The following is an 18178-nucleotide window of genomic DNA, read 5'->3' as shown; positions in this document are numbered from 1 at the left end:
AAGGTCTCAGGTGTGAATAGGGAGCAGGTGTGTTACATTTGGTGTTATCGCTCTCACTCTCTCATACTGGTCACTGGAAGTTCAACATGGCACCTCATCGCAAAGAACTCTCTGAGGATCTTAAAAAAGAATTGTTGCTCTACATAAAGATGGTCTAGGCTATAAGAAGATTGCCAAGACCCTGAAACTGAGCTGCAGCGCAGTGGCCAAGACCATACAGCAGTTTAACAGGACAGGTTCCACTCAGAACAGGGCTTGCTATGGTCGACCAAAGAAGTGCACATGCTCAGCGTCATATCCAAGGGTTGTCTTTGGGAAATAGACGTATGAGGGCTGCCAGCATCACTGCAGAGGTTGAAGGGGTGGGGGGTCAGCCTGTCAGTGCTCAGACCATACACCACACACTGCATTAAATTGGTCTGCGTGGCTGTTGTCCCAGAAGGAAGCCTCTTCTAAAGATGATGCACAAGAAAGCCCGCAAACAGTTTGCTGAAGACAAGCAGATTAAGGACATGGCTTACTGGAACCATGCCCTGTGGTCTGATGAGACCAAGTTAAACCTATTTGGTTCAGATGGTGTCAACCCTATTGAGCCTCTGTGGGGCATCCTCAAACGGAAGGTGGAGGAGCGCCATGTCTCTAACGTCCACCAGCTCTGTGATGTCGTCATGGAGGAGTGGAAGAGAACTCCAGTAGCAGCCTGTTAAGCTCTGGTGAACTCCATGCCCAAGAAGGTTAAGGCAGTGCAGGAAAATAATGGTGGCCACACAAAATATTGACACTCTAGGCCCAATTTTGACATTTTCACTTAGGGGTGTACTTACTTTTGTTGCCCGTGGTTTAGACTTTAATGGCTGTGTGTTGAGTTATTTTGAGGGGACAGCAAATTTACACTGTTATACAAGCTGCACACTCACTACTTTACATTGTAGCAAAGTGTCATTTCTTCAGTGTTGTCACATGAAAAAATATAATAAAATATTTACGAAAATGTGAGGGGTGTACTCACTTTTGTGAGATACTGTATGTACTCGCTGTATTTGGGCAGAACGATGTGTCCTGTTTATTCTAATTTTGTCACTCACAGGACATAGGAAATAGCCCCACCAATAAAATGATTACTAAATAGAAGCGCGTTGGTCGCCACTCCCTGATGTCCTAGAAAGACGAATAAATCCTTATTTTATAGAGGACTTCCTTTCCTTTTAGGTGTCTCTCAATTAGTGAACTGGTAACTCTAGCCTGAAAGTTCAAGCAGCTGGGCTGTATAATTAAATCCTAGTTACGCCTTTTTTTAAATCACTTCATAGTCTTGTGCCTGCATATTATGATTTGTTGCTGATTTTTGCTTGGAAATTGTAAAATACCTATTTCTCTTGGGCCTCATTCACACATACACAATGATCCATACACCCGTGCAACTGGGCTGTCTTCATCTGTGCCGGATCTCAGGTGTCTTTTGCAGGCAGCCTGTTCAAATCAATGGCGAGTGGCCGGCTACACTGACCTGCACAGATCTCCATGCACATCCTGGGATGTACAATTGTGTGGGCCCAATTCATGGATGAGAGTGTAAACAGACTGCGTTCTGATCTGTGCATTGAACCTGCAAGGATGTAAACCCCGGTATGCTCCTTCATTGGACAATGATGGAAAAGCAGCAGACTGATGACTCCTCTCTCTGTTCTCTCCTCTCAGCATATGTCTTGTGTATGCTGCATGCCTGATAGCCTCCTAGTGCTGTCCCATCTTATCTCATTTAATGTGATTCTATACTAGAGAATACAAAAAATTCCAAATTGGAGACTCCAGCAGCAGCTTGGCTCCGGACACTTAAAGGGATATTAAAGGAGATGTACAGCCAAAGCTTGTTTGGCGGTACATCTACTATGGATCACAGGAGTGCAGTTTGTTCTGCATTCCTGTGACCCGTTTTCAACAGAGAGCGGACTGAAGTCCGATCTCTGGGGACATTACAGAAGTCAGTCCAGGCACCGGGTCATCATGACCACAAATTCCGAATCCACCAGGTGCATTGACCGGCACCCAACTCAGCCTCTCAGCAAGCCGCATTAACTGACAGTCATCAGCTCTCTGCTTGGGGAGCTGTCGGAACTGAGCGATTGGCGGTGTTCCATCGCTCAGGTCTCAGTGTAGAAGCGCCGGGGGACAGATGGTAAGTATAAATGGGGGGAGGGGGGAAATCCTATACATCTCTTTTAAAGGAGTTGTAAAGTCAGATGTTTTTTTTTTTTTATCTTCATGCTATTTCATTTCATTCTGTACATTAAGATAAAAAATCTTCTGTGTGCAGCAGCCCACCTAACACTTACCTGAGGTCCCTCTCTGTCCAGCGATGTCCACGAGTGTCTCAGCCGTCTGAGACTCCCCTCCTGATTGGCTGAGACACAGCAGCGGCGCCATTGGCTGAGACACTGCAGCGGCACCATTGGCTGCCGCTGCTGTCAAATGTAAGTCAGCTAGCCAATCAGAAGAGAGAGTAAGCGAGGCCGGGTCAGGGCTCCATGTCTGAATGGACACAGGGAGCTGTGACCCGGCTGGCTCAGGTGCCCCCACAGAAAGCTGCTTGCTGTGGGGGCACTGAACAGGAGGGAGGGGCCAGGAAAGCAGAAGAGGAGGATCTGGGCTGCTCTTTGCAAATCCACTGCACAAAGCAGGTAAGTGTAACATGTTTGTTATTTTTATAGAAGAAAAATTAGACTTTACAGTCGCTTTAAAGATACCTATTTTTTTTAAATAAATAAAAAATTTACATTTTTAAAATAAAAAACATGTATTACTTACCTCCTCTGTGCAGTTAGTTTTGCACAGAGCAGCCCAGATCCTCCTCGTCTTGGATCCCTCTTCGCTCCTCCTGGCCCCTTTCTCCCTTTGATTGCCTCCACAGCAAGTAGCTTGCTATGGGGGCACCCAAACCGAGTCACAGCTCCTTGTATCCATTCAGACATGGAGCTGCGGTTCGGCTCCACCCCTTCTCTCTCCTCATTGGCTAACTGACTTTGATTGACAGCAGCGAGAGCCAATGGGGCCGCTGCTCTCTTAGCCAACAAGGAGGGGAGTCCCAGACAGCTGATATGGATGGGGGGGGCTTCTGCATAGAGAAGGTTTTTATCATCTTAATGCATAAAATACATTTAAGATAAAAAACCTTCTGACTTTACAACCCTTTTAAGAGGATATTTACTTTTCGCAGTTTGATAACAATTACTATTCTTTAACAAAAGAACATACAGTATATTCCATTTTAATAAATATGCTACCAAAAATAGTGTGTGCTGTAAATTGCCTCCAGCATTGCTTCTGTTTCTTCTTGCTGGAGGCCGCTATTTTGTTGAAGCCCAGAGCAGTCCCTTATTTGAAACATTCTCCCTCTCCTTGGTTTTAAAACTATATGTTGCTTTCCTCAATTAAAATGTGTATATTTTCAGCCTTGATTGTATGTCTCAAATAGAGAGGAAGGCTGTCAGAAACTTTACAGTACTAAAGTTCACAGGCTGCCCTAAGGGCCCTTTCACACTGTGGAGTCCGTCGGCGGATTCCGTTTTTCTCAGCGGGGGATCGATCCGCTGATCCCCCGCTGAGCAGGAAGATGACCGCTGTGTCTCCGCGCTGTGTGTGGACACAGAGCTATCAGGTCCCCATGCATCTCTATGGGGGAATTGGATGGGAAAGGACCATCTGTCCGTTCTCATCCGATCCCATCCGATCTGATGTCTCCTCTGACATCCGATGCCCCATAGAGATGCAAGGGGTGACTGTTCAGATCCGCCAAAAAAACAGACAGGCAGATCTGAACGGTCCACCTGTGTGAAAGGGGCCTTGGGCCTCTTTCACACGGCCGCTCCGATTTTTTTTCTTCCGCTCCGGCACTTTTTTTTTTTTTTCATGGACACGTTTGCGGATGATATACAGACATAATGTATGTCTATGGGGATTGCGGATGCCAGCGGATGACACCGCTGACATCTAGGAATACAGATGGTAAATATAAACAACCTCTGGGGGATGCACTAAAATAAATGGCCAATACACAAGTTCACCTAAAGGCAAGTGTGTGTGTGTGTGTGTGTGTGTGTATATATATAGTGTGATTTGCTCTAACTTGCCTATCTTACTCTTGTTATTTGTAAAGGATAAGTGTTTTTAAAATGTGTTTGGATTCACATCATGTTGTACTTATTTTTATTTAATTTTTTTTAGACCTACTGGATCACCTTTAGTTGGATGTCTAACTGATTAATGGAAGGCAGAAGTCCCTACAGGATATATGATCCAGGAGGCACAGCCCCAAACCGACTGCCCACACAGAGGCACAACATGGATGAAATCTTGAGTTTAGGTAAAATAAAAGATATTCCTGTTGTGGTATTCCTGCCATCTGCACATTTAGAGCCCATTCACACTAGCGCGACTTGTGAGGCGACTTGTGTGCCCTCAAGTCGCCCCAAATCGCTTGACATAACAAAAGCAATGTTAATCAATGAGTGCCGTCTTAATTGGCACTACTGAAGTCGCTCCGACTTCAGAAAAGTGTCCTGTACTACTTTGAGGCGACTTGTGATCCGACTTGTCCCATAGACTTCAATGGGAGTCGCCTCCTTATCTTATTTGAAGCGACTTGTGATCCGACTTTCCATAAAAATGGTCCTGAACAAGAAAAAAAGAGCATTTTTCTTATATTTTTTGTGAGCACATGAATATGTCTTCTCTCCACCTGGCCGTTTTTCTTGCAGGCATTTATCGGGCATTTTTGGAGGCAGGCATGACTTTTTTTGGATTTAGTGTCTGGGGGGGGGTGGTCTAAAAAGTGTACCTGTGAAGTATCAGCTCTGTAGCATGTCCAGAACCAGAAAAAAAAGCATTTATCTTATAATTATTAATACAGCAGTGTGGCGGCTTCTCTACACCTTGTATTTTTTATTACTGGCATTTATCAGGCATTTTTTGGGCGTCTCTGGAGGCAGGCATGTCTTTTTTGGATTTAGTGTCTGGGGTCTGGGGGGGGGGGGGTCTAAAAAGTGTACCTGTGAAGTTTCAGCTCTGTAGCATGTCCAGAACCCACACTGAACCCACTGAACCCACACTGCTGTATTAATAATTATAAGAAAAATGCTTTTTTTTTCTGGTTCTGGACATGCTACAGAGATGAAACTTCACAGGGACACTTTTTAGACCCCCAGACACTAAATCCAAAAAAGACATGCCTGCCTCCAGAGACGCCCAAAAAATGCCCGATAAATGCAAGGTGTAGAGAAGCCGCCACACTGCTGTATTAATAATTATAAGAAAAATGCTCTTTTTTTTCTGGTTCTGGACATGCTACAGAGATGAAACTTCACAGGGACTTTTTTTTAGACCCCCCAGACACTAAATCCAAAAAAAGTCATGCCTGCCTCCAAAAATGCCCGATAAATGCCTGCAAGAAAAACGGCTAGGTGGAGAGAAGACCTATTCATGTGCTAATAAAAATGATAATAAAAATGCTTTTTTTTTCTGGTTCTGGACATGCTACAGTGATGAAACTTCAGAGGGACGCTTTTTACACCCCCAGACACTAAATCCAAAAAAGACATGCCTGCCTCCAGAGACGCCCAAAAAATGCCCGATAAATGCCAGCAATAAAATGCAAGGTGTAGAGAAGCCGCCACACTGCTGTATTAATAATTAGAAGAAAAATGCTCTTTTTTTCTGGTTCTGGACATGCTACAGATATGAAACTTCACAGGGACACTTTTTAGACCCCCCAGACACTAAATCCAAAAAAAGTAATGCCTGCCTCCAAAAATGCCCGATAAATGCCTGCAAGACAAACGCCCAGGTGGAGAGGAGCCATATGCCTGTGCTACTAAAAATTCTAAGAAAAATGCTCTGTTTTTTTCTGTTTCTGGACAAACAGAAAAAAAAGATCATTTGTCTTCAATGGGAGTCACCTCCAAGTAGGATCCTTATCTTATTTCAAGCGCCTGTGAAGAGACTTTACAGGAAAGGGAAATTAGGTCACAACACATCATATTCTGATTGGCCAAATACAAAGTCGTACAAAGTCGTCTATCATATAAGTCGCGTAAAATAATTCACAAGTCGCGCTAAAAAGTCGACCCTTATGAGGCGACTTAGAGGTCGCGGCAGTGTGAACCGGCATTTACTATATGCTTTCCAAGAAGAAATAAAACAAAACTTTCTAGCAATACACCCCAAACTGAGCATGTGCAGCTTGTCCCCTAGTCTCTATTCTATCAGAAGATAGATTGGGGACAGTGGAAGAAGGGGAGGATCAGAGAAGACCGGATCAAACAGCCTTTTTACACAATGCAAAGGATTAACCCCTTAGGTTCTATAGTGAGTATAACAAGCATGCTTTACTGCATATACAGACTGATTTTACTGCTGTGGGTTCAGTAACACTTTAAATAAGGTTATTGGTTATTGTCACTTTTAGTTAGTGAATGAGGTGAAGCTAGGTGAAAATTAACTTTGCAAATAATACCCAATCATGTGCAAGGAAGATTTAAAAAACAGTATTTTTGCACAAATTGGATGATTGGAGTCTGCAAAACTTCACCTTATTCGCTAAGCCTAATGACAATTCACATTGCCAAATAAACGTGCTATTCCTTTAGTAAATTGATCCAATTCTGTACAAAAAGACATTTTCTCTTTTTTGTGAAATTACATTTTTTCTTTTCTGGATTCAGTTTACTTCTAATGTCCTGTGTGACAAACATTGTTTGTAAATGAGCATGTTTAGTTTGGTAAGTTAGCAATTTCTACACAAACTCTATTTTGTTAATAAATAATATGATCTAAAATTTTAGATCCTTGTATAACCTTATTATTGTCACAGCAAATAGTAATAAAACATAGCTTGGATGTTTCCTAATCTCCCTTTCTGCTTCACATATGACCCCATGTAGTTTCTTTTCTCCGTCAGCTGTTTCTGTTTCTGTTCTTCCCCTGTTATTAATATGCTGCATCACACTGAGGCTTCCCACTCTATATCTCAGGTGAAATGTTGGAGGAGTCTCAGAATGTGGCTTTCACTCTCCGACAGAAAGCTGAAGCTTTGACCAAAGACAACCAGGATTTGCAGCCTTCTTCGTGCCCAGCCGCTCGATTTTCTCACCCTGGACCAATGGATACAGGTAAGCCTCCGCTCCAGAACTGTAAGACTCCATTCACACCTGGGCATTCCGGAATCGCGGGCTATTCTGGCCGCAATTCCAGAATCGCAGCAAAACGCGGGACGCATTTGTGATGGCATTACTTCTTTTGGCACACCAATAATCCCTTTCTGGGGTCTCTGTTCCTGGCAATTTTTTTCCTTTTTAAATTACATTTTTTCCTTTCTTTGTTATTTTGTTCCTGGGAAAATATACAATTAATTGACGGACTGGATAATCTAGATCCAGAGGGTCCCCCTCCCCAGTCTGACCCAGCGATTTGTGATGCCATTACTTCTTTTGGCACCCCAATGAAGCGTGTTGCTCAAAACAGAGCAGGAGCTTCTTTTGGGTGACAGTTTTTCACGTTGCGATTTGCAGCAATTTATGGCACTGTAAAACCGCACCACAATTGGGGTGCCATAAGAAGTAATTGCATTGCAAACGCGCCCTTCGTTTTGCCGCGTTTCTGAATTCTGGAACGCCTAGGTGTTAATAGAGCCTAAAGCCTTGTAGGTCAAAGCCATGAATTTGGTGAAAGAATTTGGGGGTCTGTTATGTCTAGCTACCACGTATGCAGCTTATGGGATTTAAAGTAGACTCAACACACCTTTTAAAGCCATCCAGCTTTAGATAGTGACAACTATCAAACCTATTAAGGCAACTCCACTGCAACCGCTTTGAGTGTTTGGAGCAGCTTGGGGTTGGTTGCCTTGATCTGTCCAATACAAAGTTGGTTGAAATTTCCTGAAAATTGCTACATGTATGATCAGTTTTACAGCTGACATTTCTGCTAGGGTCTCAGAACTTTAAAAATTGCTTTTTTCTCTTTTGTTTATTGACAGACACAGCTCCTGATTCCTCTTCAACATTGGGTTATACTGCCCCCTACAGGAGTATGACACTAGGCAGGAAAAAGCTTGACTACGCCTATAGGCAGTCCCAGGGGGTTAACACCCACTTTCTGCCTAATAAGAGGAGTAAGGACCTAGTTCCTTGCTGGGACCTCTGGTCCTGGTGATTTTCTTCTTTATAAATTGAATTTTTTCCTATCTTTGTTATTTTTGTTCCTTTGAGAATCTACAGTCAATTGCTAGCCTGGGCGACAGACTGGATAATCTAGATCCAGAGGGTCCCCCCAGTCTAGCCAGCGAATGCGTGGAGACCGCAGCTCCTCCCTAGGTCGACACTGGACGGGGGCTGGTCTGTGAGTTAAATGTCTCACGAGGACACATACAACCTGGCCTCGGCCTGAGTCGCAGCATTTCTCCTGGCCGACCGCACCCACATTACGATGGAGCAGTGGTCTGTCCGGAGTGGTGCCCACCATGTTCCTGGTATGGTAAGTAGCTGTCCTCCTTCTACTCCTGGAAGATTTTGGGGTGGATGTGGGACCCTCCCTTGGATGGTGGGACCCCCTGGGTACCTTCCTTCCCCCCAGACCCTCTAAAATGTCAGTGGTCACTGAGGGTCCTTCGCCCCCCCCTCCCTGGGTGAGATTATGAGCTGGCTGTTGCCACATGCTCTTAATAGGGGCTGGTTGGAGTTGCTGCTGACTGGGTTTTTCCTGGTGCGCCTGGTGAGGTCCTCTGGGCTTCCTGCAGCGGTTGTTGGACTGGGAGAGCGGCTAGTTTAGCATCTGCGGGTACGCGCTGCACGTGGCCGGATCCAGGCAAAAATTTAGGCCACAGCTTTGCGGCCTACTAGACGGAAACTACGTGGGTAGCTGAAGCCACTGCCTTCCGTTTGAACATCCGCCCTCCTCTCCACTGTCCCTGGGTGGTCGGCTCCGCTGGGGCTCGTGTCCAAGCGGCTGGGCGCCCACAAAAATTTAGGCTGCGGCTTGCAGCCTACTAGGCCTGCGGCCTACTAGGCTACGTGGCTAAGTTGGGCGCCTTCGTTGGTGGGTGGGCCCAGTGCGTTTAGCTGAAGCCCCCACTCTTCCTTTGGGTTGAGACCCGCGCACTGGCGGCTGGGCCTCCACAAAAATTTAGGCAGCGACTTGCGGCCTGGTAGGCCATGTGGTTAGTTTGGCGCCTCCCATTTTTTAATGACAGCCTTGACACCATTATTGTGTGGGGCACCTGCCCCTTTTAGCGCTGCTGGACCATCGGGGTACTCTGCTTGCACGTCCGCGTCAAGGCAGGCGGCCCCCTTTTAAGGGGGCTATTTCCTATTATGCCCCCTCTGGAGGGCTCAGAGGGCACCCCCCCCCCTTGTTTTTTTGGGTCCATTGGTGGTCCATTTGTGGGCCCTTGGTTGGCATCCCCTTTGTGGGATCGCAGTTAGCAGCCTCCCCTGATTGTTAGGTTTTCCGGGTAAGCTGAGTAAATAGCGACCCTACTGGGTCTGCACCCACACACCCTGAGTGCTCAGATAGTGAGGATGATTCTTCTGCTCCTCTAGCCACACATTAAGAAGGCCCTGGTGGATGCATGGTTTGTGTCAGTGCCTGGAGGTTGCGGCTGATGCTGCGTAGGAGGCTCTGGTCCCTTTTGGCACCCACAGGCTCTTCAAAACGGCGAGGGTGTTCCTTTTTTCGCTTACTTTGACAACATTGTCACAACATTGTCACAAAATAGTGGGGTTGTCCAAAATGCAGTGGTTCCTAAGTGCTTTTTGCTTGCGGTGTCCTTATGAGGATTAACTGCGTTTTAAAGGTGGACGGTCCCACCTGTAGTGGACTCGTCTGGGTCCAGGGTAAATAAAGCTACCTTCATTCCGGTTGAGGAGTCCCCGGTCTTTAAATATCCAGCTGATAGGAGGGCGGAAGCTCTGGCCCGCCATATGGTTTGCTGTGGCTGGTTCGGCACTTAGGCTGGTATTTACTATTGCCTTGGTGTCCCAAGCTCTGACCGAGTGGGCTAAATTTTTCACACAGGGACCTGGAGGGGAAACAGCTTCCCTCTGTCTTGTGGAGCTGGCGGCTCAGTTGGTCGAGGGGCTACAGTTTATCTGTGATGCCGCTTTGGATAAGGCTCCTTTGAATTCTTGGCTGTCTGTATCAGCAGTGGTCCTTCAGTGTATTATCTGGCTGAAATACTGGTCTGCGGACCAGACTTCTAAGAAGGCCTTATCTGATCTCCCCCTTATCGGGGATTGCCTGTTTGGAGCTTCCTTGGATGACCTCATTAAGGGTCTCACAGGGGGGAAGAGTGCTCTTCTTCCACAGGCTACCAAGGACAAGGAGCCCCATCATAGACGTGGGCCATTCTCCCCGCCTCTTAGACGTTTTTTTTTTTTTTTTTTCCATCCCTCAGGGTCTCAAAACAAGAGATCAATAGTCACTGCCTCCACCGGAGGTTCCAAGAGGACCTGGTCTGGCAAGCCATGAGCGGGCTCTTCCAGGCCTGTGGGCAAGGCTACCTCTGCATGAAGGGGCAAGCTCACCTGTATCTGGGGTGAGTGACGTCTTCACTGGTTTCCTGGATCCATGGACCTCCCTGGTATAGGACAAGTGGGTCCACAAATTTATTTAGTCAGGCTACGAGATCGAGTTCGGTCTTATCCTCCGGAAAGGTTCTTACCTTCCAACCTGCACTTCTCCCCAGATCACTTACGGGTCTCTTTGGGGTAGTGCAAGATGTGTTCCTTCAAGGTGTGATTGTTACGATTTCAGGATGTTTTCAGGGGTTTTTACTCAAATCTCTTTACGGTTCCCAGGAAGGAAGGCAAGGTACATCCAATTCTGGACCTCAAGGCGCTAAACTGCTCTTTTTCCAATGACCTTTGGCCTCGCACTCCCTGGTGCGTACCCTCCTTCAGGGTGTCCGACATTTGGTTCCTTCAGTTCGGGCTCCGTTGCCGCCCTGGGATCTTAATGTGGTTCTTCAGTTCTACAGAAGTCTCCCTTTGAAAATATTCGGGATGTTTCCCTACTTGCTCTGCCCCAGAAGGTGGCCTTTTTTGGTGGCTATCACCACTGGCGCAAGGTGTCGGAACTGGCGGCGTTACCCTATCATTCACCTTATTGGTGATTCACAAGGATAAGGTGGTGCTTCGCCCATCCGTCATTTTTTCCTAAGGTGGTCTGACTGTCATTTGAATGAAGACATTGTGTTGCCTTCCTGTGTCCCAGGCAAAACATCTGAAGGAAATTACCTTGCATGCCTTGGATGTGGTCCTGGCAATTAAGATGTACCTGGCAGCTACAGAGTCTTTCAGGAAGTTGGACTCTATTTGTGCTCACGAACGGACCTCACAAAGGGTTGTCCGCTTCTTCTGCGACCATTTCCAGATGGATCAGACAGACGGTGGTTCAAGCCTACTGCATCAGGTGTCCGGTTCCTCCTTCTCCCTGTCAAGGAGCACTCTAATAGGGTGCTTAGTGTCTCCTGGGCTTCCGTCATCAAGCGTCAGTGATGCAGGTTTGCAAGGCGGCCACCTGGTCGTCTGTGCACACTTTTACCAAATTTTTATAAAGTGGAGTGTTGGCATCTGCGAATGCTTCTTTCGGCAGCAAGGTTTTGCAGGGTGCTGCTTAGAGAACCTGGTCCTTTTTGAGGGTGTATTTATTTATTTTTTTCAGTGAGCTCCAGTTGTTCATGGTTGAGCTCCATGTTACCTGGTTGGCTATGGTTAGCCTTGGAAATTTTTTTGCTTTTTTTCCCACCCCTCATGTTAAACAATGCTTTGGGACGTCCCAATGGTTAAGAAGAATCAGGAGCCGTGTCGGTCAATGAACGAAAGAGAAAATTAGATTTTTGACTTACTGTAAAATCAATTTCTCTGATGTTCATTGACGGACACAGCACCCCCCCCCCCCCCCCTCTGTGGAGTTGGCTTTCTTCTAACACTGCTTGTAACAAAACTGAGTGCCTATAGCTGAGAGTGGGTGTATACCCCCTGGGATTGCTCATAGGCGTAGTCAAGCTTTTTCCTGCCTAGTGTCCTACTCCTGTAGGGGGCAGTATAACCCAATGGTTTTAAACCACTTTACCACCGGAGGATTTTGCTGTCTTCCGTCCAGGCCACTTTTTGCGATTCGGCGCTGTGCAACTTTAACTGACAATTGCGCGGTCGTGCGACGCCGCACCCAAACGAAATTTACGTCCTTTTTTTCCCATACACAGAGCTTTCTTTTGGTGGTATTTGATCACCTGTGCGATTTTTACTTTTTGCGCTATAAACAAAAAAAGAGCGTTTATTTTGAAAAAATAACAATATTTTTCACATTTTATTATATGAAATTCCCTCCCAAAAAAATGTAAAAATCAAATTTTTTTAAAATTTTTGGCCAATTTGTTTTCTGCTACCTATGTTTGGTAAAAAAAATCACGATAAGCGTATTTTGATTGGTTTGCGCAAAAGTTATTGCGTTTACTAACTACGGGAAAGATTTCTGTCATTTTTGGTGTTTTTTTTTTTAACGTGTAATGGCGGCGATCTGCGATTTTTTTTTTTTGCGGGACTGCGACATTGCGGCGGACAGATCGGACCCTTGACTGACATTTTTGACACTTTTGGGGTTACCAGTGACATTACTGCAGTAATCAGTGCTATATATATGCACTGTTACTGTAAAAATGACACTGGCAGTGAAGGGGTTAATTTTATTGAAGAGGGAGGGGTTAATGTATGCCTGGTGCTTACTGACGTGTGGGAGGGGAGGTGACTTTGTGAGACAGGGACAGATCGGATGTCCAGCTATGCTGAACACTCCGATCTGTCACTCCCTGTCACTATGGAGATCCGCCCGCTGTGTTTACACACAGCGGGCGGATCTCCAGACTCGATCCCCGACGATCGGGTAAGAGCAGCGGCGATCACCGCTGCTCCTCCCCTGGCCCGACTCCCGCTGTGAATGAAAACAGCGGGAGCGCACCTCCGGCGGCGTGCGAGCGCCGCCTACAGGGGGAGGAGTCCAGCGATGTAGGTCTACGTCGCTGGACGGGATCGTGGCAAAGTGCCGCAGTAGCCTCCATGTGAGCGGAGGTAAAGTGGTTAAGACTCAGGAGCTGTGCCTGTCAATGAACATCAGAGAAATGGATTTACGGTAAAATCCCATTATTTTTGAGTATCATTACTGATGATTTAACTGCTTTCCTACCGGGGCAGTTTTTTTGATATTTCACATTTGTTATGTTAAAATCAGCATTATTTTGTTTGTTAGAAAATTACTCAGAAACCTTAAGCATTATATATTTTCTGACCCTGGAGAATAAAATGGTGGCTGTTGCAATTTTTTTTTTAATGTCGAACGATTTTTGCGCAGCTGTTTATCAAATGCAAATTTTCAGGAAAAAATACGCTTAAATGAAACTTAGCGCACACAAGCACCATATAGTAATCAATTTTAGGCAAAATATAAAATATGATGATGCGTCGAGTAAAAAAACACCAAACATGTCAAGAAAAATGTTAAAGAAAATTGGTCACACCTGTGAAATGGTGACAAACTACAATATCTAAAATTGTCCATAGGCAAAGTTTTAAAAAAGTTAAACATGAGCTATGGCACTAGAAGTGGCCAAACCTAACATGCATGGTGCAATTCCGATTTACATATTCATGCTGGACCTACGTGCATTATCTTGAAACTCTGAATCAGAGCACGAGGTGAAGAGTGGGGGGGGGGGGGGGGTTTAGTCAGGGTTGCTTTTTTGTATACGTTTTATTTTTTTATTTCATTTCTTAAAAAAAATGTTTTTTATTTACCTTTATTGCTATTACTAAGGAGTGAACAAGCCCCTTTGTGATCGTTTTGGGCAGTGACAGGTGTTCTTTATGGAGACGTAATAGACCTCCAGTGTCTCCCCTCGAAGGCAGCTAATCAATCATAGATTGTGTTTGATCAGCTGCTTCCCTGGGTGTAACAGCCAGGGAAAGACGGGTTTAAAACTGTAGAGCCGGCCATAGATGTATCAAATCTCGGCTGGTTCATTAGGAAGCGACTTCAGTACAACCAGCCTGACTGATTTTTTGTATGCTCTCACTGCCAGTGGCTATGGCCGCCAGCAATGGTCATTGGGTTCTGCCGGCAGGGAAGGCAGCTGCAGCCATGATGCTCATATAACCATTTGCTGCCCAAGACATTTTATATAATAGACTGGGTCACAAGCTATCAACATTCTGTGTTTCAGAGAGTGTCAGTTGTCTCCCAGGAACTCTGCTTTTTAAATCACTGTATAATAAATCACTGTATAAGTTCTGCTTTTGGTGGTTATTAAAAGTGGGAAGAGGGAAGTGGGAAGAGGCACTGCTGGAAAGTCTGCTCAGGAGATCTCACTGCTGGAGCTCAGTGTGATAGAAGAATGTAGGAGCAAACTGACAATTCCACATGCACCCAAAAATATAAAGTTCTATATAAGGCCCTGTTCACATTGTTCACACTGATGTGGTTCGGAATTGGCAGCGAGTTCTATGCGGTATCCGCACTGCATCAAAATTGCACCCTGTTTGTGCGAACCGCTGCTGGTGTGTATGTTAAGTTACCAACACCCCAAAATTGGTTCACAAAACGCAGTGCTATTTGCAGAATTGGATGGCATAAGTGTTTTGATTCTGATGCGGGGAAAAAAAGGGTTCTGCGCGATTTAGGTGCGATTTGAGCCATACAGAATGAATAGCTCAAATCGCACTGCTGCTGAATCGCATGTGATTTGAATGGTAATGCGGTACAATTCCTGTTCAAATCGCATGTGGGTCCCACACCACATCCAGTGTGAACCGGGCCTAAAATACATTAGTACTGCACAAAATATGGAGCAAATAGCATCGGAAGGTACATTTCTCAATGTTTCTGCCAATCTTGGATAGTTTGAACATCTAGGATGCCATGAGAACCAAACCTTATCTTTGCATACTATGTAGATATAACTGTACAACGAACAAATACAATTCGAGTACAACGAATGTAAATGATGACAATGTATGTTTGTCCATATTCCTCAAGTCTGAAATATAATACAAATATAATATGAAAATTAAATATCAGCTGTGAATGGACTGACCCATTAAATCTTTGTAATCTGTTTCAGAAAAAGAGCATGTGGATGATTTCCTGCATGTACAGATGGAGAAAATGAATGCGGAATCAAATAGTACTCTTAAAACTAACCAGAAATCTCCAACAAGTGTGAGTAGCCTAGAATGTTCCAAAGGGTAACTCCACTTTTAATTAGAAAAAAAATAGCAAATAAAAAAAAATAATAATATAGCGTATACAATTACGACTTAAGTCTTATTGTGATGCATAGGTGTGCACAGCCTATGGCATTAGGGTGTGTACCCCAAAGCTCAGACACATATGCGTGTATATATACTGACAGTGTCAGAAGAGCAATGGACGGTGTCAGTTGTTTTTATTTTTATTATTTTATTTTTATTTTTTCACAATTTTATTTTTTATTTTTCTTGACAATTTAGGAGCCCTGTTAGGGGGGCTTTGGTGAAATAACAGGGGTCTAAACAGGGGGAATATTTGCTCCATGGGGCAATTAGGGTGTGCCCAGGCACACCTGGCACACCCGGTGCGCACGCATATGTTGTGATGTTATTAAAAACAACCTTTCCTTTTCAATCTACAGTACTATAATTTTATTTAAAATGCAATGCAATAAGGCTACCTAGAGGTGTTCTGTACACTGATGGTATACAGAACGCCCCCTGAAAATGTAATTTCCTGCTTGTGTGATTGGCTTACTGCTTTTCACAGGAGTCTGCACTAAAATACAAGTTGGATTTTGGGCATTCCCTGCAACAAAAATATTATTTTTTGTGAGATACACACAAAGGGAAATCAACCAAAGCTAGGGATTTTGCAGCTGTGGTGGCAACTCTGCACATGCTCATGCTCAGTTATTAGTAAGTTTCTATGCTGAGCATTTCCTCCCCATCACATCTGAGCAGCCCATGTGACAATAGAGTCACACATGTGGGCGTATATACAGTGATAAAGGACAGCTCAGTCCCTCCCTCTATGCCCACTGACCAGCTAAACCCAATTATATGTGGATTGATGGAGGCTTCACCTCCCCCTTATTCTAAGACACAGGATGCAGGGGTGTGACACAGCCTATGACTGGCAGAAATCCGCCCACACCATGTTATTTCCACAAAATAATAAAGATTTCATTTAAAATATATATTTGTATGACAATTTAAAACAGTTTATTGCTTTTATTTATTTTTCTTTTAATTTTGAACATGTGACCAGCAGCAGAGGACTAGAAGCTCCTCCTGCTTATGTTTCCCTGCAGACAGGCTGGGAAAGAGCTGAGTCATGGGACAGCTGTATATCAAATAGGGAAAATGTACTTAGATGCTTTTTTTTTTTTTATTAAAATATTTACTGTGCCTTTATCCATATCTAGAAATAGATGGGACAATATAAATTAAAGCGGAGCTCCACCAAAAAGTTGAAGCTGCGCTTGTCTGCCTCCTCCCCTCCTCCACTGCCACATTTGACACCTTTTGGGGGGAAGCGCCTACCTGGTTTTGACAGGTACCTGCTCCCACTCCCGGCTCACTTTGCTGCGATGAAGTGAGCTGGAAGTTTGGCCCCCCTCCTTCCCCCTGTTGCCGGCCTATACAAAGAGCGAAGCGTGATTCGCACATGCTCAGTAAGAAACCAACTGTGAAGCTGCATGGCTTCACTGCCAGTTTCCTTAGCCGAGATGGCGGCGTCAGCACCTGAGAGCCAATTCAAGATATGGCTCAGGTGAGGATACCACTGGATGCCTGGACAGGGAAGTGCCCTAATATTTCATCAGCAGCTACAGTATTTGTAGCTGCTGATTTTAATTTTTGGAGGGGGGGCTCCTTCAAACAGTGTGTGTTTAGTATTACTTTGTTTCACAGGATATACGATACTGCTTTTTATACATTTCCTTTGCTGTATTTGAGTCCTACTGCAGTGTTTCCATTATTCCTGCATGTGTGTGGTCAAGCAGAGCAACTTCAATCAACAGAAGTATCCGTAAAACTCGCAAATAAGGATTTTACCTTACAAAGCATCATGATAATATTGATTGAAAACAGCATAGTCTGGGCTGGAATTTTCTTTTCTAAATCAGTGTTTTTCTCCTATAGGGATCATCTTCTGAATTTGAAATCCTGGACCATAAAGAAAGAAAAAAGCCTCTTGAAGTCAGATTATCGGTGAGTGGATAGTTGTGTTATAAGATACCCTGCCAGCAGACCACATTGTCCTGAGGACAGCACTCCCAATTTTGCAGCTTTAAAGTCAGAATCCAGTTTAAACTGTTTAGCTCCTTTCACACGGGCGGTACACCCCACAAGGTCCGTTCTGCTCAGCAGGGGGTTTGATACGCCTATCCCCACTGAGCAGGTGGATGACAGCTCTGTCTCCACTCTGTGTGCAGAGACGGAGCTGTCAGATCCCCGCTCTCCTCTTTGGGGAGATCGGATGAGAACGGACCCCCTGTCCATTCCTCAGATCTTTGCTCTTTTGCAGATCAACAACCTCTTGAAATACCTCTGATTAATGATGACGTAATTGGGATTTTTTTTAAATTTTGGATAAAATGAGGAAGTTTTTAAAGGGTAACTTCACTTTTGAGGGAAATAAAATTAGCAAATGGAAAAAAAAAATAATATATCATATACAATTGCTACACACGTCATATTGGAATTTGAATGGTATTAGAAATGACCTTTCCTTTTTTCAATCTGCAGAGCTGTAATTTTCTGTAAAATGCAATGGGATATAGCTACCAGGAGGTGTTCTGTACACAGATGGTATACAGAACGCACCCCAGATATGTAATTTCCTGCTTGAGTGATTGGCTTACTGCTGTTGACAGGAGTCTGCACTAAAATACAAGTTTGAGTTTGGGCATCCCCTGCAACAAAAATTTTATTTTTGGTGAGATGCTCCCAAAGGGAAATCAACCACAGCTAGGGATTTTGCAGATGTGGTGGCAACTCTGCACATGCTCAGTTTTTAGTAAGTTTCTATGCTGAGCTTTGGCATCTCCTGCAACAATATTCCTAATGAGAGATCAAGTCTAAAGCGATGCATACCCTGACATTTT

At 44.6% G+C, this 18178-nt stretch overlaps 1 protein-coding gene across 2 annotated transcripts in view; it reads left to right on the top strand.

Annotated features, from left to right (window-relative positions):
- The window catches only part of TNIP1 (TNFAIP3 interacting protein 1), a 143043-nt gene that overhangs the window by 66023 nt on the left and 58842 nt on the right, over positions 1-18178 (top strand). For both annotated transcript variants that reach the window (XM_082254127.1, XM_082254126.1), the window contains exons 2-5: positions 4222-4360; positions 7026-7163; positions 15161-15258; positions 17214-17282. In XM_082254127.1, coding sequence (XP_082110253.1) covers positions 4261-4360; positions 7026-7163; positions 15161-15258; positions 17214-17282 — 405 coding nt within the window. In that variant the 5' untranslated portion in view covers positions 4222-4260. The remainder of the gene's footprint in view (positions 1-4221; positions 4361-7025; positions 7164-15160; positions 15259-17213; positions 17283-18178) is intronic.

The sequence above is a fragment of the Pelophylax lessonae genome, assembly GCF_965119305.1.
Source record: "Pelophylax lessonae genome assembly, chromosome: 4".
NCBI lineage: Eukaryota > Metazoa > Chordata > Amphibia > Anura > Ranidae > Pelophylax > Pelophylax lessonae.
Note: the sequence above shows the minus strand (reverse complement) of the source record. Positions and strands in the feature narration are given on the sequence as shown.